This window comes from Myxocyprinus asiaticus, chromosome 7 (assembly GCF_019703515.2).
Source record: "Myxocyprinus asiaticus isolate MX2 ecotype Aquarium Trade chromosome 7, UBuf_Myxa_2, whole genome shotgun sequence".
NCBI classification, from domain to species: domain Eukaryota; kingdom Metazoa; phylum Chordata; class Actinopteri; order Cypriniformes; family Catostomidae; genus Myxocyprinus; species Myxocyprinus asiaticus.
This window is the reverse complement of record NC_059350.1, coordinates 53,072,526-53,097,500: the sequence shown is the minus strand read 5'-3', so window position 1 is coordinate 53,097,500 and position 24,975 is coordinate 53,072,526. Positions and strand designations below refer to the sequence as shown.

Sequence of the window (24,975 nt, the reverse complement as noted above, 5' to 3'; positions counted from 1 at the left end):
TGCGGAGTTCCTGACTCCTGCGCTCAAAGTCAGCTTTGCTAAAAAGCGTAAGTGTGCATGCATTTGGATTATTACATCATTTTAAAGGGATTGGTCACCCAAATATGTCGTACCACTGAACACAAACAGAGATCATCTCTAAAGAGTGCAACTGTGTCTGCTCACTTTTTCAGCCATCTTGGTTCTGGAGTATTTTCCCATTCTTTTTTTTTCCATTGAGATTTCATAAGAGTTCAATTTTAATTATCAGATTGAAATTAACGCCTGTAGGGTGCCTAGTTAGTCACTCACACCTGCTGTAAATATCACAGATGAAATGTTTATGTTCTTGATGGCAGTCTTGCCTTCACTCTTTGTTTGACGGTCTGACACATCACAGTTCATTTTCTGCATCAGTCCCAATGCATTTTCCATATCCATTATCCATAGTCGCATTTGTACCGGTTGACTTCCACCAACAACATCTCTGTGTAATGGTCAATTGTCGTTTTCATGAGGAAGTAAAAATGATGCAGTTTTCTATTACATGCTGATGTGTTTTGCGAGATGCAGGACTGATGCATGTCTCTGCAGGGCGCAGTTTATTCAGTTTCAAAACAATATTGTTGTACCGACAGTTACAGTTGCAATTGCTGCTATAACAACCTCTAGGAACATTTGGCATAATTTTACCATTATCTAATATTGTCACTTCTATATTTAGATTCTTTCTGTATCTCAAGAGACTTGTCAATACATTGTCTTTTGTTATAAAAGCCCAATAAGATGTTGCATGTTACTAAATGACTGAATTGCTGTAAAGAGTGTGTTTTTCTTGGGAGACTTTTTCTTTAAAGTTTCAACTTTTTCTTAGATGTTTCTCCTTAAATTCACAAGTATACACAAATGAGTCATCTCCGTTTCATCTCATTCCTGTTTAGGCAAAACAACTGAGATATTAAAGATCTTATTTGTGATTTTTGTTTCATCGAAAAGCAGGTGCTGTCATGGGTGTAGTGGCCCGACGTCTTCGAGAAGCGACGGCTGCCGGATCTACATTTGAGATGAGCTGCCAGGCCAACACTCAAAACCTCCCGCAAGGATTCGGCTTTTCCATTCTCATCTTATCCGAGGAGGCCGTAGGGTCGCCCAGCCGCAAACTTGCCTCTCTGGGTCCTGACATGGTTCTTCGATTGGAGGACTGGGGTGAACCGGGTCGACGGGACAGCCTGATGCTGGTGAAGAGCGGGAAGAAGGAGTTCCAGTTTCGTATTCAAGGAGTGCAGGTGACCGATCGGGGGTTTTACTCGTGTGAGATGAGAGCCTGGACGAAGCAACCCGGTGAAGACTGGGTGGAGATGGCCAAAGGAGTGTCCAATAAGGTTCAGATCGCTTTTGAGCACAGAGGTAGAACATTTTAAGATGTATATGGGGGAATCTCACAAAAAAATTCATGTTCAGGTCAGAGTTTCAATAATGATCCAATTATGATATTGTCATGTTTCACAACTGTGTGTATTGCAATATATATCGTATCGACCCCAATTTACCATTATACTAATAAAAATAACCCCTGACATGGTGCTCATGACCCAAAACGGGATATGTAGGGGTTTATTTTTTAGCTATAGTGACCGGCTGACTGTACGTTATTCCGCTTATTACATCGCCACTGGCCAAATTAATAATTAAAGGGACATGAACTATTGATTTTATCAAAATAATTTTATAAGCTTGCTTGTAGAGACCACAGAGAGACATATGGAAAAATTTTAATGACAAATGTCTTTGAAAAAAAAGCCCAGCAAACTGGGCTGGTTGTGACGTCATCACTACAACAGTCCACAGTCAATACGGCCAATTTATACCAAACCAGCTTCCAAGATTGTCAAAATCACTGTGACTGACTAGTTATTTATCTCCATACACAGTTTAAATGTTGACGTAATCTAACTAAAGAGATTCAAATCTGCTTTCACGCCACCGGCACAGAGAGAGAATGGCTATACACCATTATATTCACAGTTCACAAATTCCTTTGATGAGGCAGCTGTCTTCGGTTTCAGATGCATGGTCTTGTGTATCGGTCCCTCTTTTTATGTGACTATTTAAACGTTTGATAGTCTTTTATTGTTTGTGTCTGCATTCAACAACATTACACAAGCACAATATACCCTGTGTTTTATACCAATGTTAAAGCAGACTTGAAGATCAAGGGTTAAATTTAATTCCTCATGCCCAATAATAGGATACAAAGCAATATTTGACTTTATGACTGATATCAATCTTGTCTTACTGTGAATTAAGACAAATTTCCCTCTTGAGCGAAGAATAACACGAAACCCACATAGGTTTTAAAACACCGTTATTTTACTTGATGCACTTGATAACATTGTGCAAACAGTAAATGGTCATTCTACGACTATCATATAAGTCAAATCATGCAAGTTATAACTACTTACATAAACATCTGGACTTGTGTACAACAGAACATCTCAACACGTGTCTAAAAACAACATAGAGTGCCAGTGCACCCTCATCCAATTTTATTCATTTCTGTCTTGTTTTATTCATGGTCCAGGGCTCTTGTAGATCAGTGGTTAGATGGACCAATCAGACGTCTGTATATTTTAAATTTTCTTAGTGCAAAGGGCAAAATGGCATGTTTACCTATTTAAATGAATATCAGATGCTAAAACTACATCAAATTAAAGTCCTTACCAGGAATATATTTTAACGTCTGTTGTTGTTAATACTTGAGGACTTGCGGGGGGCTTGGGTATCTCAGCAAGTAAAGACGCTGACTACCACACCTGGAGTCGCAAGTTCGAATCCAGGGCGTGCTGAGTGACTCCAGTCAGGCTTCCTAAGCAGCCAATTGGCCCGGTTGCTAGGGTGGGTAGGGTCACGATGGGTTATAATGTGGTTCTCGCTCTCGGTGGGGCGCGTGGTGAGTTGTGCGTGGATGCCACGGAGAATAGCCTGAAGCCTCCACATGCACTAGGTCTCCGCAATAACGTGCTCAACAAGCCGCGTGATAAAACGCGCAGATTGAATGTCTCGGATGCGGAGGCAACTGAGATTCATCCTCTGCCACCCGGATTGAGGCGAGTCACTATGCCACCACAAGGACTTAGAGCACATTGGGAATTGGGCATTCCAAATTGGGGAGAAAAAAAATGTGAAGTTATTTGGGGTTATATTTATAAGTTCCGTTTAATTTTAATTATGTTGTTTTATGTTATGACATGGGTTTATTTTTTAGTTACCCTGGGTGAGATTAGTGTTCCTTCGAGTTAGATGTGATGCTGTTACATGTAGTGGTGGTATAAACTAAGCTTTTCGGAGCTCTGAATCAAATGAATCTATTGCTTCGCAAAAAGATTCGCTGTTTCAAAGCGCTTGAAACGTCTCACGCTTAAGCAACCAAATTGGCCGGTTGCTAGGGAGGGTAGAGTCACATGAGGTAACCTCCTCGTGGTCGCGATTAGTGGTTCTCGCTCTCAATGGGGCGCGTGGTAAGTTATGTGTGGATCGTGGAGAGTAGCATGAGCCTCTGCGGTGTCATGCACAATGAGCCACGTGATAAAATGCATGGATTGACTGTCTCAGAAGTGGAGGCAACTGAGACTTGTCCTCCGCCACCCGGATTGAGGTGAGTAACCGCGCCACTACGAGGACCTACTAAGTAGTGGGAATTGGGCATTCCAAATTGGAAGAAAAAGGGGATAAAAAAATGTAAGAAAAAAGAAAGAAGCATGTTTTGAAAACATCTGTCACTAGTTTATGTTAGCTAAAATCTGATCTATTGATTGCTCGAGAGATACATGAACAAGAACAGGAAAGCAATGACTCAAAGCGGCTTGTAGTCATTTCTATTCAGTCAATTCCAATGCTATACTTCTTTTAATGCGTGTGCAAATTGCGTATATTTTTATGTCAGCCAAAGTTCAGTTGAGGTGTAGGCTAAAAGTGGGCCCCCTGTGGGCATTGATATGTAATGCCGATTTTCTGTTCTTAGTTATAAGATGGATTTTTCTGGCATTATAAAAAATTGGCTTACTTAGTTATTGGCATGGGAATATCTGTTTGTTTGACCAATGGCAGATGGAGGGAGCATTCAGGAAACTGTTTGAAAACAATGTTTATTTTTGCAATTGCATTTAGTCACAAGATGCCATGCGTTACAGTAAATTTACCAAGGTTAATGATAGTTCACTTCATGTTGTGGCACAAATTATCCCCTAAATATGGTAAAATAACTGTACTGTATGTCTTATTGCTGACATTGCTTATTGACATATGAAAGCAAATGTTATACTTCTGTCAGACTAAAACGAATGAATTTTGGTAATTGTCATAAAGCTTAATGGTTTTCAACTTGTTTTATCAAATCTCACAAGGTCCAACATTTGATGTGTCCATCGATTCAGACACAACGAGTGTTTACCCCTGGGAAACCGCCAAGATGGAGTGTGATGTGAGCGTTACCGGCACGCCCCCAGCTACAGGCGAGTACACACTTTTTCACCAATCATCACATGAAAAAAACACAGATAAAGCCTTATACTGCCAGCTGTAATTCTCTGTTTGAGCATTTAAAATGCTCTGTAGTCTTGGAGTGGACATTATATTTGTCTATTTTGAGTATGTTATTACAGACAACACATTTTAGATTACAAAAATGCATTTGTTATTATATGTTAAAGGTGCTTTTTGTGGGAAATGTTAAAGAGAGTAAATGTATTTTTTAAAAATACATGTTTTACAACTGATGGAGTACAAATGTTGATCATTTATGAGGTTGTTACTTCTTAACATGTCTATTGCTAAACAAAAGTGAAAATGAATGTTTAATGTTGGGGAAGATAGTTTTTAATAGAACTGATATCATGGGTTTTTGAACATGCACTAGCATGCCACGCTTCATGGCGATGAAGACATCATATATTATGATCAAATAATGGATCCCACACACTGAGAAAAAAACACAAAAAATATATGCTGATGGAGGAATTATGTGGTGTATAGGTAATGCATTAGCTGTCATCAACTAACAATAAACAATCGTTTTTACAGCAGTACCATTTTATTTTAAGAGTTCACAATAATGCGCTAGTTAAGCATGAATAAGACAGTAATTAATGCATAACTGAATATAGAGTAATGCTGTCTTAGCCATAATTTACAACTTATTAAATGTCTTATTTTCATTGAGAAAATTATCAATATATATAATATTTTAAATGTACTAAACTATATTAAGCCAAGTAATTAAGGCTAATTACTATTGGCTCTATAATCTTCTATTCAAATAAATGTTATTAGAAAATACAATTAGAAAATTAGAACATTTTACCTATTCAAGTTATAGGTTTGTTTTGCATTTGTTAGGTGGAATTTAACTTTATTTAAATATATTAAAACAGTAATCATTACTAATTAGTAATTGTTTTTCCTAAGTTGTTACTAATAAATTGCTCAAATCTTGTATTAAAGACAACATTCACTTTAGAACGGGGGTAAAGTTGTTATTGATTTACTAGTAACAGCTTTGTAAATACTAATTAGCCTTAATTACTGGTTTAATATTGTTAAGTAACCTTGATATATGATCTCTGAAACTGAGCCTTAATTACATTACTTTCTACACAGAAATAAGACATTTAATAAGCAGTAAATTATGGATAAGATAGCTTTACTCTACATTCAATTATGCATTAATTACTGCCTTATTCATGTTTAATTAGTGCATTATTTGTGCACCCTTAAAATAAAGTGGTACCAGTCATTTTTAGGGTAATGCATCAGCTTATGTTAATTTATACGACTGTTAATGTTAAAATGCGTACTATATGCACATTTGAACAGGTTTGAGACATTTGCACTCCATTGAATTCCATAGCTGTCTAGAAGAAGAAAAAATAGATAATAATTGTTATCTAAATAGATTTTTCTTTCCTTTGGGAGTGCAATGCGCGCTTTTGAGTTTGTGTGCATGTGTTTTAGAAACTTTATAATCATCTTGTAGTTCAGGGTGTGCCAACGCAGATGTTGGCAATATCTCCTGAAGACTTATAATGCTGTATTGTTTTACCAATAAGGATGCTTTGACTCATTGCAGTGTTTCCTTTATCTAATATCTCTCATTCTCTGCTGCTTTATTATTTCCTACGGCTAAAGGCTTGCCACATCATTAGCGCTGTAATTTTACAACTGGAAGGATGAAACAGCTTGTACTTCCTCTCAGTTGTAGGTCTTTGTTGCCATTTTTCATGTCTTATGTAAGGCTCTGCATGCCTGGAAATCTGGAAATCATAAAGATGAGAAGAGTAGGCCATAGTCGTCAGACCTCTGTATTAAAATCCTTGTGTTTTTCTGAACATCATCGAACTTTACAGGAAGAGAAATGTCCTCACAATATACATACTGTATTAAGGCCCATTCACACCAAGACCAGCATTGACAAAAATCGACGTTGTAGATTTGCATGAAACAATTCACACTGAAGCCTAATTTATACTATGGAAGAAGCTGAATTTCTTTCTCCTGGATGAACTAGAGCACCCTAGACGAACGAAGCTGACATTTATTCTACCCACAACATCGTTTTAAAATTAGTTTCTTTGAGGGTGATGTAAAGGAAGGCTGTCAACTCTCTGGCGGACGACACATCAGGTAAACTGTCTCTGTTGTAATATTTTTACAATAGGTAGTTCCAAGTTTTTCGTGCTTCAGAGTTATCCATTTTATATGATATAACACGCTGGCATGTGTGATTGTAAATAAAAAGTGTCACGTCCAAACCAAACCCTTGATTAGTTTTAATCAATCATCAACGTTCTTCGACTAGCCGAGTTCTCCTACAGTAGCTCAAGAATTTTAGAGATGTGCATCAACAGAAGAAATGTCACCAAATCTTGGTAGAACAAAAACATCACTGCATTTGTCATCATTTGAGGCAAACTAAAAGAAGCCTTTAATGAAAATACAATGAATCTCACAATACATATTTCACTTCGCCTAAAAGCTTATACTGTATGTACATTTACCTGTATTAGTAAACTTAAACCCTTTATAAACAACACAGTTCCTGCCATGAGAATAGCCTAAAGCCCAAAGTATACCCAAAGTCAGACACAAACTCTCAGGACGTGTGACACAAATCTCGTCATCAGTGCTGGAGCACGCATGCAGCCACATTTTTCTAACCGCACATCTTTGAACGTGCAGACTGCACATGCACCTGGAATTATCTGCACAAATTAGTGGATCCACAAGGTGGTAATACTCACATTTGAGCTGTTGCTGTCACGAAGAAACGCTAAAAGAAGACATAATCGCCGGTAAATAACAGGAGATGAACGTAAAAACAACAACAGTAGATATGCACGTCAAGAGTGCGTGGGAGGAGGTCAAGAGATACCTGCATTTGTAAAACTCGAGACATCTTTATGGTTCTAACCTCCTGAAGAGAAATTGTCCAGCGTCTCATAGCAGTCGTAGCACGCATGCACCAAACGCCTGTATATGCGCGCACCATCAACTGGAGTATACTTTGACAGGCTCGCGTTCGACTGTACACAGGCGCTGAGCGTTCACGTCCAAATCGAAGTAGTCTTTGGGCTTTAGTTGCTGACATTATATTCAACTTTAAATTACCTACCTACCTGTATCTTATTGGTTTGCAGATACTCTTATTCATAACGACTTGCAGTAAGTGCTTTAGCTTCACATACAGTATGAGACCATTTTTTATTTAACATGTTTTTTTTTTATGCAGCGTTAAAGCATTTTAACCAATTTACAGTTAAGTCTGTTGCTCGTTTTCTGTGTATAATTGATTCAAAATTAAAAAAAAACAGCTTTGTTTTTGCTTCTAAAGCCCAAAGTACACTTCAGTTTTGATGCAAACGTTTGGCGTCTGCGTACCATCGAACACATGTGCGCGCATACACAGGCGGTTGGCGCATGTGCGCTCCGACTGGTATGAGATACTGGACTATTTTCAAGAGTTTAGAGTAGACAGTTAAAGACTTCTTTATATCCCTTCAGACTCGAGTTATACAAATGCAGGTATCTCCTGACCTCCTCACACACCCCACAAAAATCGAGAGTTCTGGCAAACTTGCCGCAAATTCGCCACTCATGAATTTTCTCATGCAAATGAGCTTTGCAAACTCTTCATTGTTGCCAAAGGTTTGTTGCAGGTTCACCACTACTGATGAGGAGCTGCAAACTTCTGGCAAACATTTCCAGTGACTCACCAGCTCATTTGCAAAATGTACGTCAAGTTTGCAGGAAGTTTGTCAGAACTCTAGATTTTTTGGTAAGGGATGCACTCTTGACGTGCACATCCACTGTCATTGTTTTCTACCTTCGCCACCTTATGTTTAGCTGCGATTACATCTTCTAGTGCTTCTTCGTGACAACAACGGCTCAGCTCTGAGAGTTGACACCTTGTGGTCCCGCTAATTAGTGCAAATAATTCCAGGCACATGGGCATTTTAGAAAAATCGAGCCGCACGCCTTTAGTGCTCGAGCTTTCTGTTAATGACAACATTTGCATCATGCGTCCTGTATGCATATGCCTAGTGGCACTTTGGGCATAAGATGGCCAATGTGAAGTTGACCGTTTAGACAACTAATCTTGATTTACTGATGTTTAAAACAGTAATTAAGTAATTCGAGAACACAGTCCTCAGCTTGTTTTGAATGTGCAGTAGACGTAAAGAATAAGGCTTACAGTTGATCCACTCAAAATAAGTATTTTAATGTTAATTCTATTAATCAAAATTAATCGTAATTACAATATCAAGGGAATTAGTCGCCAATTATGATTTTTATCAAAATATTGCAGCCCTAATGAGTGCTAACTAATGAGGTTTAGACCTTTAAAAGGATTTACAAAGACCATTGTTGAAAGTCATTTGGTTGAAGCACATTAAATTAAATGCCTTTTCGCTATATACAAAAGTCCCTCAGGCCAACTGTGCGCATGGGCACGACTGAGCTTGTCAGTTCTGACCTTTCGTTCTCTGTTCTTACCCCAGAGACTCTACAAATGTCACTCGATCCACTGACCTTTCCTCATCATTATTGTAAGAGAAGTTCCAAACACATTAGCTCAGGATGGACGCTGGATAATGATCGTGGGAAGGCATAAAGGAGCATTAGCATTTATGCTGGAGAGTAACAAAACTTGATGTGTTACGATGATACAGCGTTGCAATTGTGACTGTATGAGTCCCAATGGAGTTCACTAAAGCAAGCATCAAAATTATTGAGAGTTTGAGTAATTTAAAAAAGACCTAACCCTAAATATTAAGTGTGCAACTCATCCTATGTTACATTTGTGCTACGGAAGTGAATCATTTTGTTGAGGAGAAGTGTGTTATGACTTTTCTAAGTGATTGAATTTTGTCTCTTGGAAATGTATGGAAAAAATCCCAGAGACTTGTGAAAAGATGTATAGGAAAGACCTGAGCACAAAGTCAGAGAGCCACGTTTCCACTGTCGGGCCAATTGAGGGCGTGCTAGTGTGTGCCAGGGCCAGTTGTGTTCCTACTGTCAATTCCGGGGCTGCATCGTGCCTCCTTGGGGCCATCTAAACTATGCTATCCACATTTATTTTATAGCTCTATATTCTTTCTGTATGTCGACAATTTACAGCGCCCCTGAGAGGACAGGGCGGGAATTTTTTTCTGAAATAGTTTTGCGTCTCGTCGCAATAGTTTGCGTTCCCTTGCAGTAAACTGACCATGATTTTACTACAGTAACCATATTTCAACCATGATATTCGTAGTGAAACCATAGTGATAATACAGGAAAATGCAAACTATGGTAATAAAATACATAATTGAATGGTTTTACTATGCAAATTCCATAGTTTAACTGTGGTTTTACTATAGTTATATTGTGTTAACACTTTAAAATAAGGTCACATATGTTAACATGTGTAAACAACATTCATTAACAACTAACAATGAATAATACTTTTACAGCATTTATTAATCTTGGTTCATGTTAATTTCAACATATGATTTTTAAAAACAAATGTTGTATATGTTAACATTAGTTAAAGCACTATGAACTAACAAACTAACAATGAAAAGTTTTATTTTTATTAACAAACATTAACAAAACATAATAAATACTGTAAAAATATTTTGTTCATTGTTAGTTAATGATACATACCTACTGCATTTACTAATGTTAACAAAAGTAACCTAATAATAAAGTGCCAGTATTGTAGATTGTAGTAATCATAGTTTTTGGCATGTTTTATCTATGGTAATATTGTATGATTGTTGTATTCTATGATTGTTTTAGGCTAACCGTTTATTTATTTATGTTTTGACAGTAATATTGTAGTAACTATGAAAAGTTAGTTAATTAACCATGTTTTTTTTTTTTTTTACAATAGATTAATCATGGTTAAACTTGTGGTTACTATTGATTAGCTATAAAATCAAAATAACCACAAAATTATTATTATTATTATTATTACCATATTTTTTGTTTACTCATATTAGTACTATGGTTTTTCTATTAATATCAAGGTTAATATATGGTTACTGTAGTGAAACCATGTTAAATTCATTGTGAGGGAACTCAAAACTTATTGCGAGGGCACGCAAAATTATTCAGAGTGAACGCAAAACTATTCCGAAGGCACGCAAAATGTATTGCTAGGGAACGTAAAACTTATTGCAAGGGAATGCAAAACTATTCCGAGGGAACGCAAAACTATTGCGAGGGTACGTAAAACTTATTGCGATGGAACGTTAAACTATTGTGAGGGCACTCAAAACTTATTGCTAGGCACACAAATCTATTGCGAGGGCACGCAAAAGTATTCAGAGGGAACGCAAAGCTAATGCGAGGGCACGCAAAACTATTCCGAGGGCATGCAAAACTATTCCGAGGGCACGCAAACTATTCCGAGGGAACGCAAAACTATTCAGAGGGAATGCAAAACTATTGCGAGGGCACGCAAAACTATTGCGAGGGCACGTAAAAGTATTCCGAGGGAACGCAAAACTATTCCGAGGGAACGCAAAGCTATTGCGAGGGCACGTAAAACTATTGCGAGGGAACGCAAAACTATTCCGAGGGAACGCACAACTATTCAGAGGGAACGCAAAACTATTGCGAGGGCACGTAAAACTTATTGTGATGCAACGCTAAACTATTCCGAGGGCACGCAAAATTATTCCGAGGGAACGCAAAGCTATTCCGAGGGAACGCAAAACTATTCCGAGGGAACGCAAAACTATTGCGAGGGCACGTAAAACTTATTGCGATGAAACGCTAAACTATTGCGAGGGCACTCAAATGTATTCCGAGGGAACGCAAAGCTATTGTGAGGGCACGCAAAGCTATTGCGAGGGAACGCAAAACTATTGCGAGGGAATGCAGAACTATTTCGGAAAAAGATTTCCACCCTGTCATCTAAGGGGCTCTGTAATAATTGACAAATTTTTTCTATTGTATTTCTCCTAAGAGTACAAAATTGATAAAATGAAGAATTCCATGAAGTCTCCAGAGCTTTGAAAGAGCAACATCTGAGGAATCCCCCAAGTAATTTCCGCTGGACTAGTGTCGTTCTGATTGGGTCACTCAAAGCTGGGGAAAAAACTATGTAAAATGCAAATAATAAAAATCGACTAACCATATAAACGTGCTTATTAAAGCCTAAACAGGATCTACGTGAAAGCAGACTCTTCTAGCTACGCAAGCTCAATTTTGTGCATTGTTGCATACCAAAATGTGTCAGACCACAATTCATAACACAAGTATGTGTTGCATTTTAAACTTTTCCACTAGGGGCACTATAACGAACATTTGTGTGAACTGTCCACTTCTAATGAGTTTTCTCTTTCAAGTCAACCAAGTTCATGGCGGAGCAACAGTTTGAAGAGAATATTTTATGTTAAAGTAAAAATATTTACAACAAATTACCTGAATAATAATACATACAGTTTAATAGCACAGATGTTTTAAGGTAACTCTATTGCCCCCTTGAGTACTGAGGTTTGTTACTGTCACAGTAGTGCAAGAACACACGTTTAGCATGTTCAACCGGACCACGCGTTGGCTAAATGCTTGCATTTGCGTACTTGCGTAAAGTATGTTTCTGATTTTAGGATAGCAAAATGTGCCCTACAGCTCAAAAACTATTAAAAATCTACACAAGTTAAAAGAAATAACATCACAGACTACATTTAAATACAGTTTTAATTTGCACACATTCATGTTTTAAGACAGTTTTGTTTTCCACATGATCCTGAGTTCTGAAGAAAGACTGGCTGAGAAGCGCTGATGTAAAGGGGTTGTTTCTCTCTCTCTGTCTCTCTCCTCTTCATCTTCATTTTCATTGTCTTCTCTGAGGAGGCAGTTCTGAAGTCCGACACTGTTCAGGTCTTTGAGTCTGTGCGTGGGTTTGACAGCGGAGGGCCGACGTACAGTTAATCTAATTGCTAGTTTGGGACCGGCGTAGCTTTATATTCTCACATCTGTGTAGATGTGTATCTCTCTGCCATTTCTCTAAAAAGGGGGAAAAGTCTGTTATTTTTATAGGACATGTCACATCTTCTAATTGATCTGTAGTTCTTTGATCCAGGAAAAGACTTTCGCAAGAAATGGATCTGAAACATTAGCAATTCGAAGAGATCTTAGCACAACTTCTATAGTTTTAAATCTATATGCTAAACAGGGAAAAAGCAAAGCATGTCATACACATAGAGGAGGATCCTTAAATACAGTGGAAATAAATTATGTGAACCCTTTGAATTAGCTTTTTTTTCTGCATTAATTGGTGCATTAATTGGTGTAAATGTGATCTCAACTTCATCACAAGTCACAAGTATAGATAAAGCAAAATGTGCATAAGCTAACAACACAAAAACAATTATTTTCATGTCTTTACTGAACACACCCCATTAAACAGTCACGGTGCTGTGGAAAAGTAAGTGATTTATTAACTGGTCGATCCTCCTTTGGCAGCAATAACCTCAACCAAGCGTATCCTGTAGCTGCGGATTAGACCTGCACAAAGTTTAGAAGGAATTCTGGACCATTCTTCCTTACAGAACTGCTTCAGCTCAGCCATATTGTCCTGCTGCATCACCCAACTTCTACTGAGCTTGTAGGATATCTTGATAAACTTGGGAATTCATTTTTCCTTGATGATGACAAGCAGCCCAGGCTTCAAAGCAGTAAACCAAATAATGATACTCTCTCCACCGTACTTCACCGTTGGGATGATGTTTTCATGTTGGTATGCGGTGCCCTATTTACGCCATAAGTAGTGCTGTGTGTTCTTCCCAAACAATTCAACCTTAGATTCATCAGTCCACAAAACATTTCCCCAGTAGCGTTGTGAAGTGTCAAGGTGGTCTTTGGCAAACTTCAGGCATGCATCAATGTTTTTGTTGGGAAGCAGCGGCTTCCTTCATGATGTCCTGCCATGAACACCACACCTGTTTAATGTTTTCCGTATAGTAGACTCATGAAGAGAGATGTTAACCAGTTCCAATGATTCCTTCGAGTCTTTAGCTGTCACTCTAGGGTACTTTTTTACCTCATTGATCATTCTGTGGTGTGCCCTTTGAGTCATATCAGCTGGATGGCCACTTCTAGTGAGAGTACCCACAGTACCAAATTGTCTCCATTTATAGACAGTTTGTCTAACTCTCGTTTCATTAATTGGATGCCAGGTTTGCCAGTTCCTGACTTGAATTTGCATTTGTTGACGTCATTAGCCTAGGGGTTCACATACTTTTTTCCAATGTGCACTGTGAATGTTTGAATGATGTATTCAGTATGTATAAGAACAATACAATAATTTGTGTTATTAGTTAAAACGGATTGTGTTTGTTCATTATTGTAACTTAGCTAAAGATCAAACCAGATTTTAAGAAAAATTTATACATAAGTGCAGGAAATTCCAGAGGGTTCACATATTTTTCTTGCCACTGTAAATGCAACTCAAAGAGATTTCGAACTCATTGTCTGTTAATGACAGTAGTCTCTTTAGGGGTTTTGTTATTACACTTCAGAAAGAGGTATATTAGAAACATATCTATTTTATTGTATTAAATTGAGAGAAAAAACTTGTGGCTAACAGCAGTTTAGCCATGTGTTTTAACCATAATATTATGATGTCTCTCCCGTTAGATGACGTAGCGTATGAGATGAAGTGGTTTCTGAGTCGACTGAGGGGTTCGAACAGCCCCTCGCTGCTAGCCAGTATGGATCGCTGGGGCGTCGTGCACAAAATGCCACGCAATGACAGCAGCGATTGTAGCCTGGAGCGTATGGGACCCCAAACGTTCACACTAAACATCCACAGCACCCAGGACAGCAATGCCGGCGAGTATCATTGTACCGCCACGCCGTGGATACGATCAACCACAACTGGGGCCTGGAGCAAAGCGCCAGATGTGACATCAAAGAGAGTCTTCCTGAATGTGAAGTTTGCATGTGAGTACATTGAAGAAATTCTGTGATGACTAACAAAGAATTGTATCATTGAACACAGCAGCTGTAGTTTTACAAGTTCCACAAGCTTTAACGTTAAAGGGATGCTGCCAATGTGATGTTTGACATCGTTTCCATGATAAAATTAAGTTTAGCCAGAATTCTCACTGCATGTTGGAAATTTATTGAGCTTGACAGCCCCTGCTTTCTGTACGCTTTTGTTGTACGGAAAAGAGCAGTGTGATCGTTTTTCAAAACTAGAGACAGACCGATTTGGATTTTGCCAATACCGATAACTAAGGTAGTAGAAAAGGCAGATTAATCGGCCGATAGTTTTAATCGATTTATAGAATGCTAAAAAAAAATCATACTCTTTACTTACTATGAAGGTCATTGACATTGAGGCTACAAGTCTAAAATGAATAAAATCCCAAAAGCAGTCTGTTGTGCAAAGTTTTGTGCATAACGCAGACTTTTAGGTATGAACAAGCCCCAAATACACCTGGGACTCTTATTTTGAAATGACAAAGACTTGGCTCTGTTACCGTTCTTTATATGCAAGTATTTACCAAATGGCTTTTTATAGCCTATATATTGACCAGATGAAGAGTTTGGCATGTGTATAAACAGTGTTTCACCAGATGAGGTTTATTGATGAGGAAATTAAAAAAGTAACTATCAGTAACTATCGGCATTGATTTTTGCCAATAACCGATAGTTCCGAAAAACAACTATCGGCACGACTAATCGGTAAAACCAATAATATCGGTCTACCTCTATTCAAAATGTCCCCATTTGTTTTCCACCTAAGAAATAAAGTCATAAAGATTTTGGGATGACATGAAGCTGTTAGCACTGGTACTAATAAAAATTGGCACAAATAAAAAGTTGTGTGGTTGATATTGTTTAATTGCTGTTTTTTATTATTTACATACAGTTTACTACTACTATTATAATTCTGATACAATGTCATACATTTTATGATATATTGATATATTTTTATTAAGATAAATCATGGTGGTGCAACACCCTCATCATTTTATTGACGGGGCAATTGTCCCACCACAAAAATTTTGTATGCACTTCTTTATCATTAAAAAACAGTGATACTTTGATTTTTAATCATTTTTATTAGCATATCTTATACATACATTATGCATTTATTACTTGTATTATACATATATTATAATATAATATATGTTATATATTATAACATATATACATGTACATATATTGTAATGGTTTAAGAATAGACCACTGAAAAACTCATATCCAGCGACCACTAATCTAAATAGTCTGTTAGAGGAATGCATACCACAGTTTCTCTGAACCTCATAAACATGCTGAATCCGGGGTTTCTGAGTCAAAAGCACTACTGTTTAAAGGAATATTCCAGGTTCAATACAAGTTAAGCTCAGTCGACAGCATTTAATATTGATTACACTTTTCTTTAAAAAAGCAAAAATCGAGGTTACAGTGAGACACTTACAATGGAAGTGAATGCGGCCAATCCGTAATCGTTAAAATACTCACTGTTTCAAAAGTATAGCCGCAAGATGTGAACAATATGTGTGTTAACATGATTTTAGTGTGATAAAATCACTTACTAACCACATCTGTGTAAAGTTATTAAAGATAGACCGATATATCAGTTTTACGGATTAATCTGTGCCAATATTGGCTTTTTGGAACTATTGGTTATCGACAAAAATCTATGCAGATATTTTTTTTATTTCTCCGTGTTCCTCTGATAATTACATTTTTTCGATAGAAGTTAGGGCATGCAAAGAAAAATTTGACTGTATGGAAACATCCTTCTTCAGCATATACATTGTGTCTCCAACTTCATATATTGTGAATAATAATAATAATATATAGGCTATAAAAATCTTAAAAATAGAGCACTGAAACAGAGCCAAGTCTCCGTCATTTCAAAATAAGAGACCACGGTGTGTTTCAGGCTTGTTTAGTGTTAAAAGTCCCACGTTATGCACCCAATCTTGGTTGAAAAATAAACTACAAATGGGATTTTATTCATTTTGGAGTCTGGCCTCAATGTATGTTCCAACTAAAAAAAAGTTGTAACATTCTATGAATGGATTTTAAAAACTATCAGCCTTTTCCACCACCTTAGTTATCGGTATTGGCATAGATTTTTGTCGATAACCAATAGTTCCAAAAAGCAACTATCGGCACGATTAATTCATAAAACTGTCAAGTTTTACAACTTTGTTGCCATGATGACGTAACACATAAACCCAGAAACCCCATGATGACCATAAAAATTTTTGCTATTTTTGAACAACAGTTAACAAATACATGAGTTTTAACAGAATAATAAATGTAAGTGTTTTTATAAAATTATAAGCTTCACATTTCTGCCTTTAAACCCTCCAAAAATTGACCCCATTTGATTGCCAATCAAACTTTGTCACAAATGCTGTCCATTGACCTTAACTGGTATTGAACCCAGAATATTCCTTTAAGCTTGTCCTGTGGACATCGAGCAACTAAACGCTCAAAATAAAAAATATATTGAGCTTTTATTGATTGCAACAGTTTCTGCCACTCTTTTTTGCATGCAGGCTGTAAATGTGCAACCCTGACAACACGTCCACAGCATCCCGCTCGAGATTTGGTGTTGTGTGAACAGGTTAAGATTTGTTGTCGCATATTACAGATCTTTAATTGCAAACGCGAGCAAAACTGTTACACTGTACAGCCCTGTGATGGTATGACTTTTCATTTTTGGGTGAGCAATTCTGTTAAGTGTCCAGATGTTTTGAGAAGACCGTATAACTTCTTTGTGTATGTCCCAAATTTTTTGGTCTCCTTTTAGTGTGGGACTCAATGAAGCTGCCTTTGCTGTACGGGATCTGTGCTTCAGTGACTGTGGGCGTCGTTTCCCTCATCCTGGGTCTGATCTGTGCTCACTGCTGCTGTAAAAACACAACACCTACTCCACGCTCTCGCACCAAACTCATGGAGCTGGAGATGGATTGACAAACACAGTATCCAGATAGCTGTCCCCTTCCCAAATGGACACCATAGTAACAACTGAACAAACTAACGAAGCTTCAGAGACTAAGTTCCGTAACATTTTTAATGTGTGACTGTAAGGGGCGACCGTAGGAAATGGGAGTTACACTCTCAGAGGAAATAACTACTGTAAAAGCGTCAACTGCCGGGGCGAAATTACAGACGTATTGCACTAAACGTATTGTTCTATCAGCAGGAACACATAATTTTTTGGATTTAAAGACATTTCTTCTATGTGACCCATTTTAAGAAGTGTTTGACAAGATACCTACCAAGATCCAAGCATGTTTGTCAATTGAAGGATTATTTTACACTACATCAATGCTCCATAGAGCCTATCACCTTTCACATCAGGGTTGAAGACACTAGTTTATTCTTTTTAGACAGTTAGAAGTAAGTTATAAACTTCAAAGACACTACTTTATACCGTGATTCTTCTAAATATGGTGCTACTCTCCTTTTGTAAGACATTTGGAAGAACTGTGAGTATTGTGAGCTGATGTTTTTATCTGTGATTTTGTGACACAATGTTAATGTGTTGATCTGTATGCACTGTTCAATCTCTGTCTAAATGATCGGTCGAAATTGACCGTGTTATTGAAGGAAAGTTTGACTGAATGAGCAACTTGTTAATTGCTATGGTTATGGTTATGGTATTGAAATGTTGACTTGTAGGCCAGGAAACATATGCTACGCAAAGCAGTCACGAATGTTGGGCTAAGACATTGCAAACGCCACGTTGAACACAATGCGTGTTATAGCGTTACTGTGCCGGTAACAAACCTCAGTACACAAGGGGGCAATATAGTTTCCTTCCAATGCGATTAAACTGTTACTATTCAGGTTGCTAGCTATAAACATGCCGACTGTTTATATGTCGACTAACTTTAAGTTGTGGACATACATTGCTCTAAAATATTTAATCAGCTAGATATATAGAGCAAAATAGTGCCCGACCAAAAAAAATCCAATGTAACATAGTTGACAGTGAAAGTAACATAGTAGAAAAAGCAATATCCTGCTTTTTTCACAAAATACAATGACACCATTTACATTAGAAGATCTCTGTTGTAACTTGCAAAGGAACGATATCTAGTTAATTTTGTAAAATCAATGAAATGTCCCTTAATCCCTAATCATCATGATTCACATGGACATGGGTAAAATAAGATATTTTCTTTACTAAAATGTCAAACTCAAGCTAAAAAATACTATTTTTCTGAAGTGTTTAGAAGTTAAAAATAAATAAAATATAGATAATGTTGACATTATTATCTTTTATTAATTATTTTGAACTTAAGACCCACTCACTTCAAGAACGGACAATGCAAAAACAATTGAAATGCAATTTCAAGCTAAATGAAACATGGGGTGCACTAGATATTTGTGTGATATTATAACATGCTTTCCCTTAATGGATAAAATGGGATATTTCTGAAGAAAATGGTTAATAAATATATAATTATCATCAGAGGACATTGAATGGACCCTAAATTATAGAATGAGCCATAAACAAATATATAAGTAGTTTGAGAGTGTAGGGAGAGCAATTCGATTGCGCCATTCACGGAAGTGGGCGGTCGCTGCAGAGCTCTTTTGCTGCACTTTGTTTGCCTCGATTCTCTGATTGGTGGAAACTTGCTAAAATAGAGTAAAAAGAGTAAAATCATACTAAAGTCTGATTTGTAAGCAAATCATTCCAAGTCGATTCTTTTCAATGAATCGGTTCACAGATCAGTCTGAATGATTCATTAGCTACTCTGATTTTGTCTGAATTTGAATGGTTTTCAAAAATACTTTTCTAGTAATCACCAATGACTGCAAAGGTCATGGAAAAGTCGTGAGATTTCATTGGTCAAAATGGGTGGGAACCAAGCGTTTGCATTCATATACTTGCGTGTGACTTTGTTTTGGCTCATTGACTGCTATAGGGTTTAATTAGGATGGACTTGTGCCTTGGGCCTGCTCTTAAAGGCCCACTAACAGCTTGGCTCAGCATTTTGTACCTCGGTTTCATCACAAAGCAAGTAGAGCTGAAACTTAATGCCGTGCATTCGGGTCAGGAGACCCCCTGAAACAAACACTCCTCTTCTCTGAACTCTCAAGGGCATTTTCTGCTTTGTCTGCTTCTGAGGGGCTTTGTTGTCACTCCTAACAGCACTGAAAGACTAGGACAAAAAAATCTACTGTCCATTTGCACTGTGAATCTCCCCCACAGATCACATGAAAGAGCCCTGATAGTGGATATTTACAGTGCAAAATATCAAAAATGTCTCAACTTGGCCTAATAGTTTTCACGTTGCTATACCTGTATTTCTGCAAAATAATTTTTACGTTGCTTGTTAAAAGTGTCATGGCAGTTTCCTGGTGAAATGAACACTAGAGGCGCTACTACAACTTTGACTTTCATTCACTTTCACTAAAATAACGAGTAAAACGGCAGATTATAAGTTCATCAACAATTACATTTCACCCTGTTCCTCACACAATGCTATCTTATGACATCAGAACACTTTTACTATCACACATGACTCATTTTTATATAGCGCCACCAAGAGGTAGAGACGCGTAAATCCTGAGGAAATGAGTTTCCTCAGGATGACACCATACATAAGTGTACCAAATTTGGTGATAATATCTCACTCTGTTCAAGAGTTAGAACCATTTTAGTAAAAGTGTTTCCTCACACTATGTACGTTTTGGTTTGTGACGATGAATTGAAAGTTCAAAATTTTTTTGATAATTATTAATAATGGGACTCCAGAGAATCCTTCTGCACTGGTTTGGTTCCGATCAGGCGAACGGCCTAGGACTAGTTCAAAAATGTGTTTTTGCAAACAATCCAAAATAGTGGCAAAACGAGTGGACAGAGCTAAAATTTGACGGGGGGCAAATAGGCCTACCAAGTTTCGTTCCGCCATTTTTAACCTTGTCAAATAGCTGCTAAAAGTTTATTGGTCAATGGCGACCATGTTTTTCAAGATATGCAGCTGTCCTCATAGACCTTGATGGCACCTTGGACAAAGACACTGCATGCAAAATTTCAAGTTGATCGGACAAACGGTTCCATAGTTTGATCCATTTTTAAATTGTATTAAATGTTTGCATTACATAACCAACTACATTTACAAGCAGGCTTGAGTGTATTCATTTTGCACGGTAGCTCAACTGATGAGCATTGCACTTGTGATGTAAAGCACCGGGGTACAAGTCCTGAAGAGCACGCGAGTCGACACGTGAGTGAAAGTGTCACAGAAGCACCACAAAATGACGCAGTTGCGTATATAATGTCATGTTTAATTTTTCTGACACTATCGGTTTGGTTTAGGTTTAAGGTTTAGGGTAGGGAGGTCGGTCAGTTTTGTTGATTTAAAACTCGATAGCACATTAACCTTAAAAACCTCATCTGTTTAGGAGAACATTTAACTCGCTTTTAGCGCCACACAGTGGACATTTCACCTCGAAACTGCCGTGATACGTATAAAGAAGAGCCATTTAATGTAATTTTGCTAAAATGTCACCAGTTCTGGCTGAAAAGGTTCACTCAGTAATTGTTCAACTTTTAAACAGGAAAAAATGATGCAAAATTGTGTCAAGACTTAAAATAGTCTTTCTCAAAACTTTTATAGATGTATTTTATGCTAAAACAAACAAACAAAGAAAGCTATTTGCAAACAGTTTTCTACCCCATATGTGTTTTTGGACAATGTTTGGCAGAGCTAAACTAGAGTTGTGCCCAGATAAATCTGGTTTTAGATGTTTGTGAGAGATAGCAGACAGAAATAGCACATTTAAGTGGTCGTCATTTTTATTTGTATAGCGCTTTTCACAACACACATTGTTTCAAAGCAGCTTTACAGAAAATCAAGCATTAACAGAAAATGAAACTGTAATATCTATAGAGACATCATTGTGTAGTTTGATTAAATATGATTATAAATTGTGTATAAAAATAAATAATTAAATAATAATTGTATTTATAACCCCAGTGAGCAAGCTGAAGGCAACTGAAGGAACACAAAACTCCATAAGACGTTGATTAATGGAGAAAAATAACCTTGAGAGAAACCAGACTCACTGTGGGAGCCAGTTCATCTATTTACAATAGGTGCATATAATTATGTTGTTGCTATAGATTAATGTTATTTGTTTTTTGTATAAAACTATTTTTTGACATACAGACCAAAAGTCTGAAATCTGTGAAAAAGAATATATATATATATACACTACCGGTCAAAAGTTTAGGGTCACTTACTCATTCTTTATTATATTTTTTTTTCACATTTTAGAATAATAGTAAAGTCATCAAAACTATGGAATAACATAAATGGAACTATGGGAATTATGTTGTGACTAAACAAAATCCAAAATAAATCAAAACTGTGTTATATTTGAGCATCTTCAAAGTAGTCACCCTTTGTCTAGAATTTTCAGACATGTACTCTTGACATTTTCTCAAGCAACTTCTTGAGGTATCACCCTGGGATGCTTTTTAAACAGTATTGAAGGAGTTCCCATCTATGTTGGGCACTTATTGGCTGCTTTTCTTTATTATTTAGTCCAAGTCATCCATTTCAAAAACTTTTTTTTATTTTTTTTTTAATTAAATTTTAGATTTATAATGAAATAAATTAATATGGTGGCACAATTATATTTTTGTGTACAAAACTAATTTCAAACATTTAAGCATACACCTTCAGATCAAAAGATTTTTAAGATCATGAGAAACATTTTAGTCAAGTGTTTCAAAACTTTTGACCGGTGTGTGTATATATATATATATATATATATATATATATATATATATATTTATATATATATATATATCATTTTTTTTAATATATTTTTTAATATATATATATATATATATATAATTTTATTTATATTTATATATATATATATATATATATACACATTCATTGTAATAATAAATATATAATCAGCATAACAATTTAATTGAAAAGTTGTCTGTATGTCAAAAAATAATATATATATATATATATATATATATATATATATATATATATATATATATATATATAATATTATTATTATTATTATTATTAATTTTGATAATAAATATATTATCAGCATAACAATTTAATTGAAAAGTTGAACTAAATTAGAACATTTGTTTTACATATTTATTTTGTATATATTATTTTTTCTTATATTTTCTTTATTTTATATTTTTTATTTTATATTATATATATATATATATTCAGAGATTTCAGACTTTGGTCTGTATGTCAAAAAATTATATATATATATATAATATTATTATTATTATTATTAATTTTGATAAATATATTATCAGCATAACAATTTAATTGAAAAGTTGAAATGTATTAGAACATTTATTTTACATATTTATTTTACATAATAATATTTCTTTGTTTAAAGTCCTAAATCTTTAATGATGTAAATTAAATATTGAATTGCAGATTTTCAGTGTGGACTTATGGTCCCACCACATTAAATCATTTTTTTTGTGATAATTGCAAACAGCACATGGCATTTTTACTGAATTCTGTATTACTGTGCCATATACTGTATTATTTTCTCATGTTTCAATCAGTTTTTGTCAAAAACCTCTTCAGCTCTCAAATGAAATGACAGTAAATGTTTTCGATCTGTCGGTTGGTTAACCTATTTCTTTGTCATCTTTTTCCATTCGGTGGGAAATCTTTGCTGTCTTCTGCTATAACTGCTGCTGATTGGCTGTGAGTGATTGTCACGTGTGTCTGTCAGTTTGTGTGCTTCAGCATGCTCCACTTTTCTTTTCTCTTTCCTGCATGTCTTTTTTTAGCTGCAGTCTGTCGCTGTTCTTGAAGTCACTTCAACCCTCTCTATTTGTCACTCTCAGTTACATGTGTCATTTAATGTGTGAGATACGAGATTGAAGCAACACTTAATGTGATATGAAAATATTGTTTTCTTTCAAACCTTTACAAAAACAATACTGTCGCTGTACAATTGTACAGTGATGGTATCAGATGGTAATAATAACATGGTGCAAGTATATAATGGTGCTGAGTGATTACCACCCCATACAAGAAAATTACCCTCGGTACAAAAATACCATGGTATTTTTGGTACTGTGAGGGTACTTGTAACAGGTACGGATGGGCAAGGAGGAGGCGGGACAGTAAACATAAACTTTAATGATATAAATTAACCTATATCACAGACACAGACATACATGCAACGCGGCCGCGTGCATCTATCTCTCTCAAACCGCCGTCTCCTGCCGCCCCTTATCTTGCTCTCCTGCTGATCAGCTGATTCAGTGCTAGCCGTGCTCCATCACGGCCTGGCCACGCCCTCCTCCTCGTCACATTCCTCCCCCGCCCGATTCAGGCTGGGGCCCCACCGGTCTGACTAACTCGCTGCCCTTCCAGCCGTTCTGTCAGCCGGTGGTCCACCCCGCCTCCTGTGAACCTGGGGAAGAGACGAGGGGAGGCGTGGGGAGAGGGAAAGGGTGAGCGGAGACAAACAGAGTGTGGAGAGAGAGAAGAACTTGCCCGCCGGCTTCCGGACACGCTGTCGCCTGGTCCTCAACCGCTCCTCCGCCCTCTGGTAGATGCCAGCTCGCTCCTCCCCCGGCGGACGGCAGCAAGTCCTCGGCCCCTGGCGGATGGAACCTTCTCGGCAGATGGCCACGGTTCCTCCGTCCCCAGGCAGACGGCCGCGGCTGTTCCCCTGGCGGATGGCAGCAGTGAGGACTCCACGACAGCGCATCCCTCCTCCCTCCCAGGTTTCAGCACCACTGTAACAGTTCAAGGACGGGCAAGGAGGAGGCGGGAACCAGCTGAACAGTAAACATAAACTTTAATGAAATAAATTAACTTAAAACAACATAAAACATAAGGACACAGACACACATGCAACGCGGCCGCGTGCATCTCTCTCTCTTGAACTGGCGTCTCAGCCTGCCTTTTATTTGATCAGCTGATTCAGTGCCCTCACAGTACTTTTTTGAGTTTTAATAGATATTGGATGTGTTCCATGGTATATACATGGTACTTCAAAGTACTACAAGAAATAGCATGGTAAAAAATATGGGTTTACCATGGTACTTGTCTTACAGTGCTTGGTAACTTGTATACAAAAAATGGTGGTACCATGGTGCAGTGATGGTATCAGTTGGAAATACCATACTTTGACATATATACCATGGTACTGTATGATTGCCATATTCAGATGCAATGGTATTTACACAATACGCCAAGGAAATGCCATAATACGTGTTCAAAAAACATGGTAGTATACCATGGTACTTCAACATACTTTTTTGTCAGTGATTATTTTCTTTCATGCAATTAGCACTGCTGTATAAAACTACCGCCGAGGTAATATCTGGGTTGAGTGGTAAAATAAGGGCATTTTGGGGTGAATGTGTGTGAATAAGAAAATCACTCTTTGCTCGTCAGTGTAAATGTTAAAGCGCAGCAGCGCATACAGTCTTCACAA

At 37.1% G+C, this 24,975-nt stretch overlaps 1 protein-coding gene across 2 annotated transcripts in view; it reads left to right on the top strand.

The window, feature by feature from the left end:
• The window catches only part of LOC127443841 (prostaglandin F2 receptor negative regulator-like), a 50,857-nt gene extending 28,585 nt beyond the window's left edge, over nucleotides 1-22,272 (top strand). The window contains exons 5-9 of one of the 2 annotated variants that reach the window (XM_051702792.1): nucleotides 1-47; nucleotides 979-1,386; nucleotides 4,383-4,490; nucleotides 14,161-14,466; nucleotides 17,303-22,272. The exon at nucleotides 1-47 is cut by the window's left edge and continues 376 nt beyond it. In XM_051702792.1, the coding sequence (XP_051558752.1) occupies nucleotides 1-47; nucleotides 979-1,386; nucleotides 4,383-4,490; nucleotides 14,161-14,466; nucleotides 17,303-17,466 (1,033 nt within the window). In that variant the 3' untranslated portion in view covers nucleotides 17,467-22,272. Of the gene's footprint in view, nucleotides 48-975; nucleotides 1,387-4,382; nucleotides 4,491-14,160; nucleotides 14,467-17,302 lie in introns of both variants that reach the window. The other variant, XM_051702791.1, reaches the window with a different exon arrangement.
• Nucleotides 22,273-24,975: the final 2,703 nt, after the last annotated feature.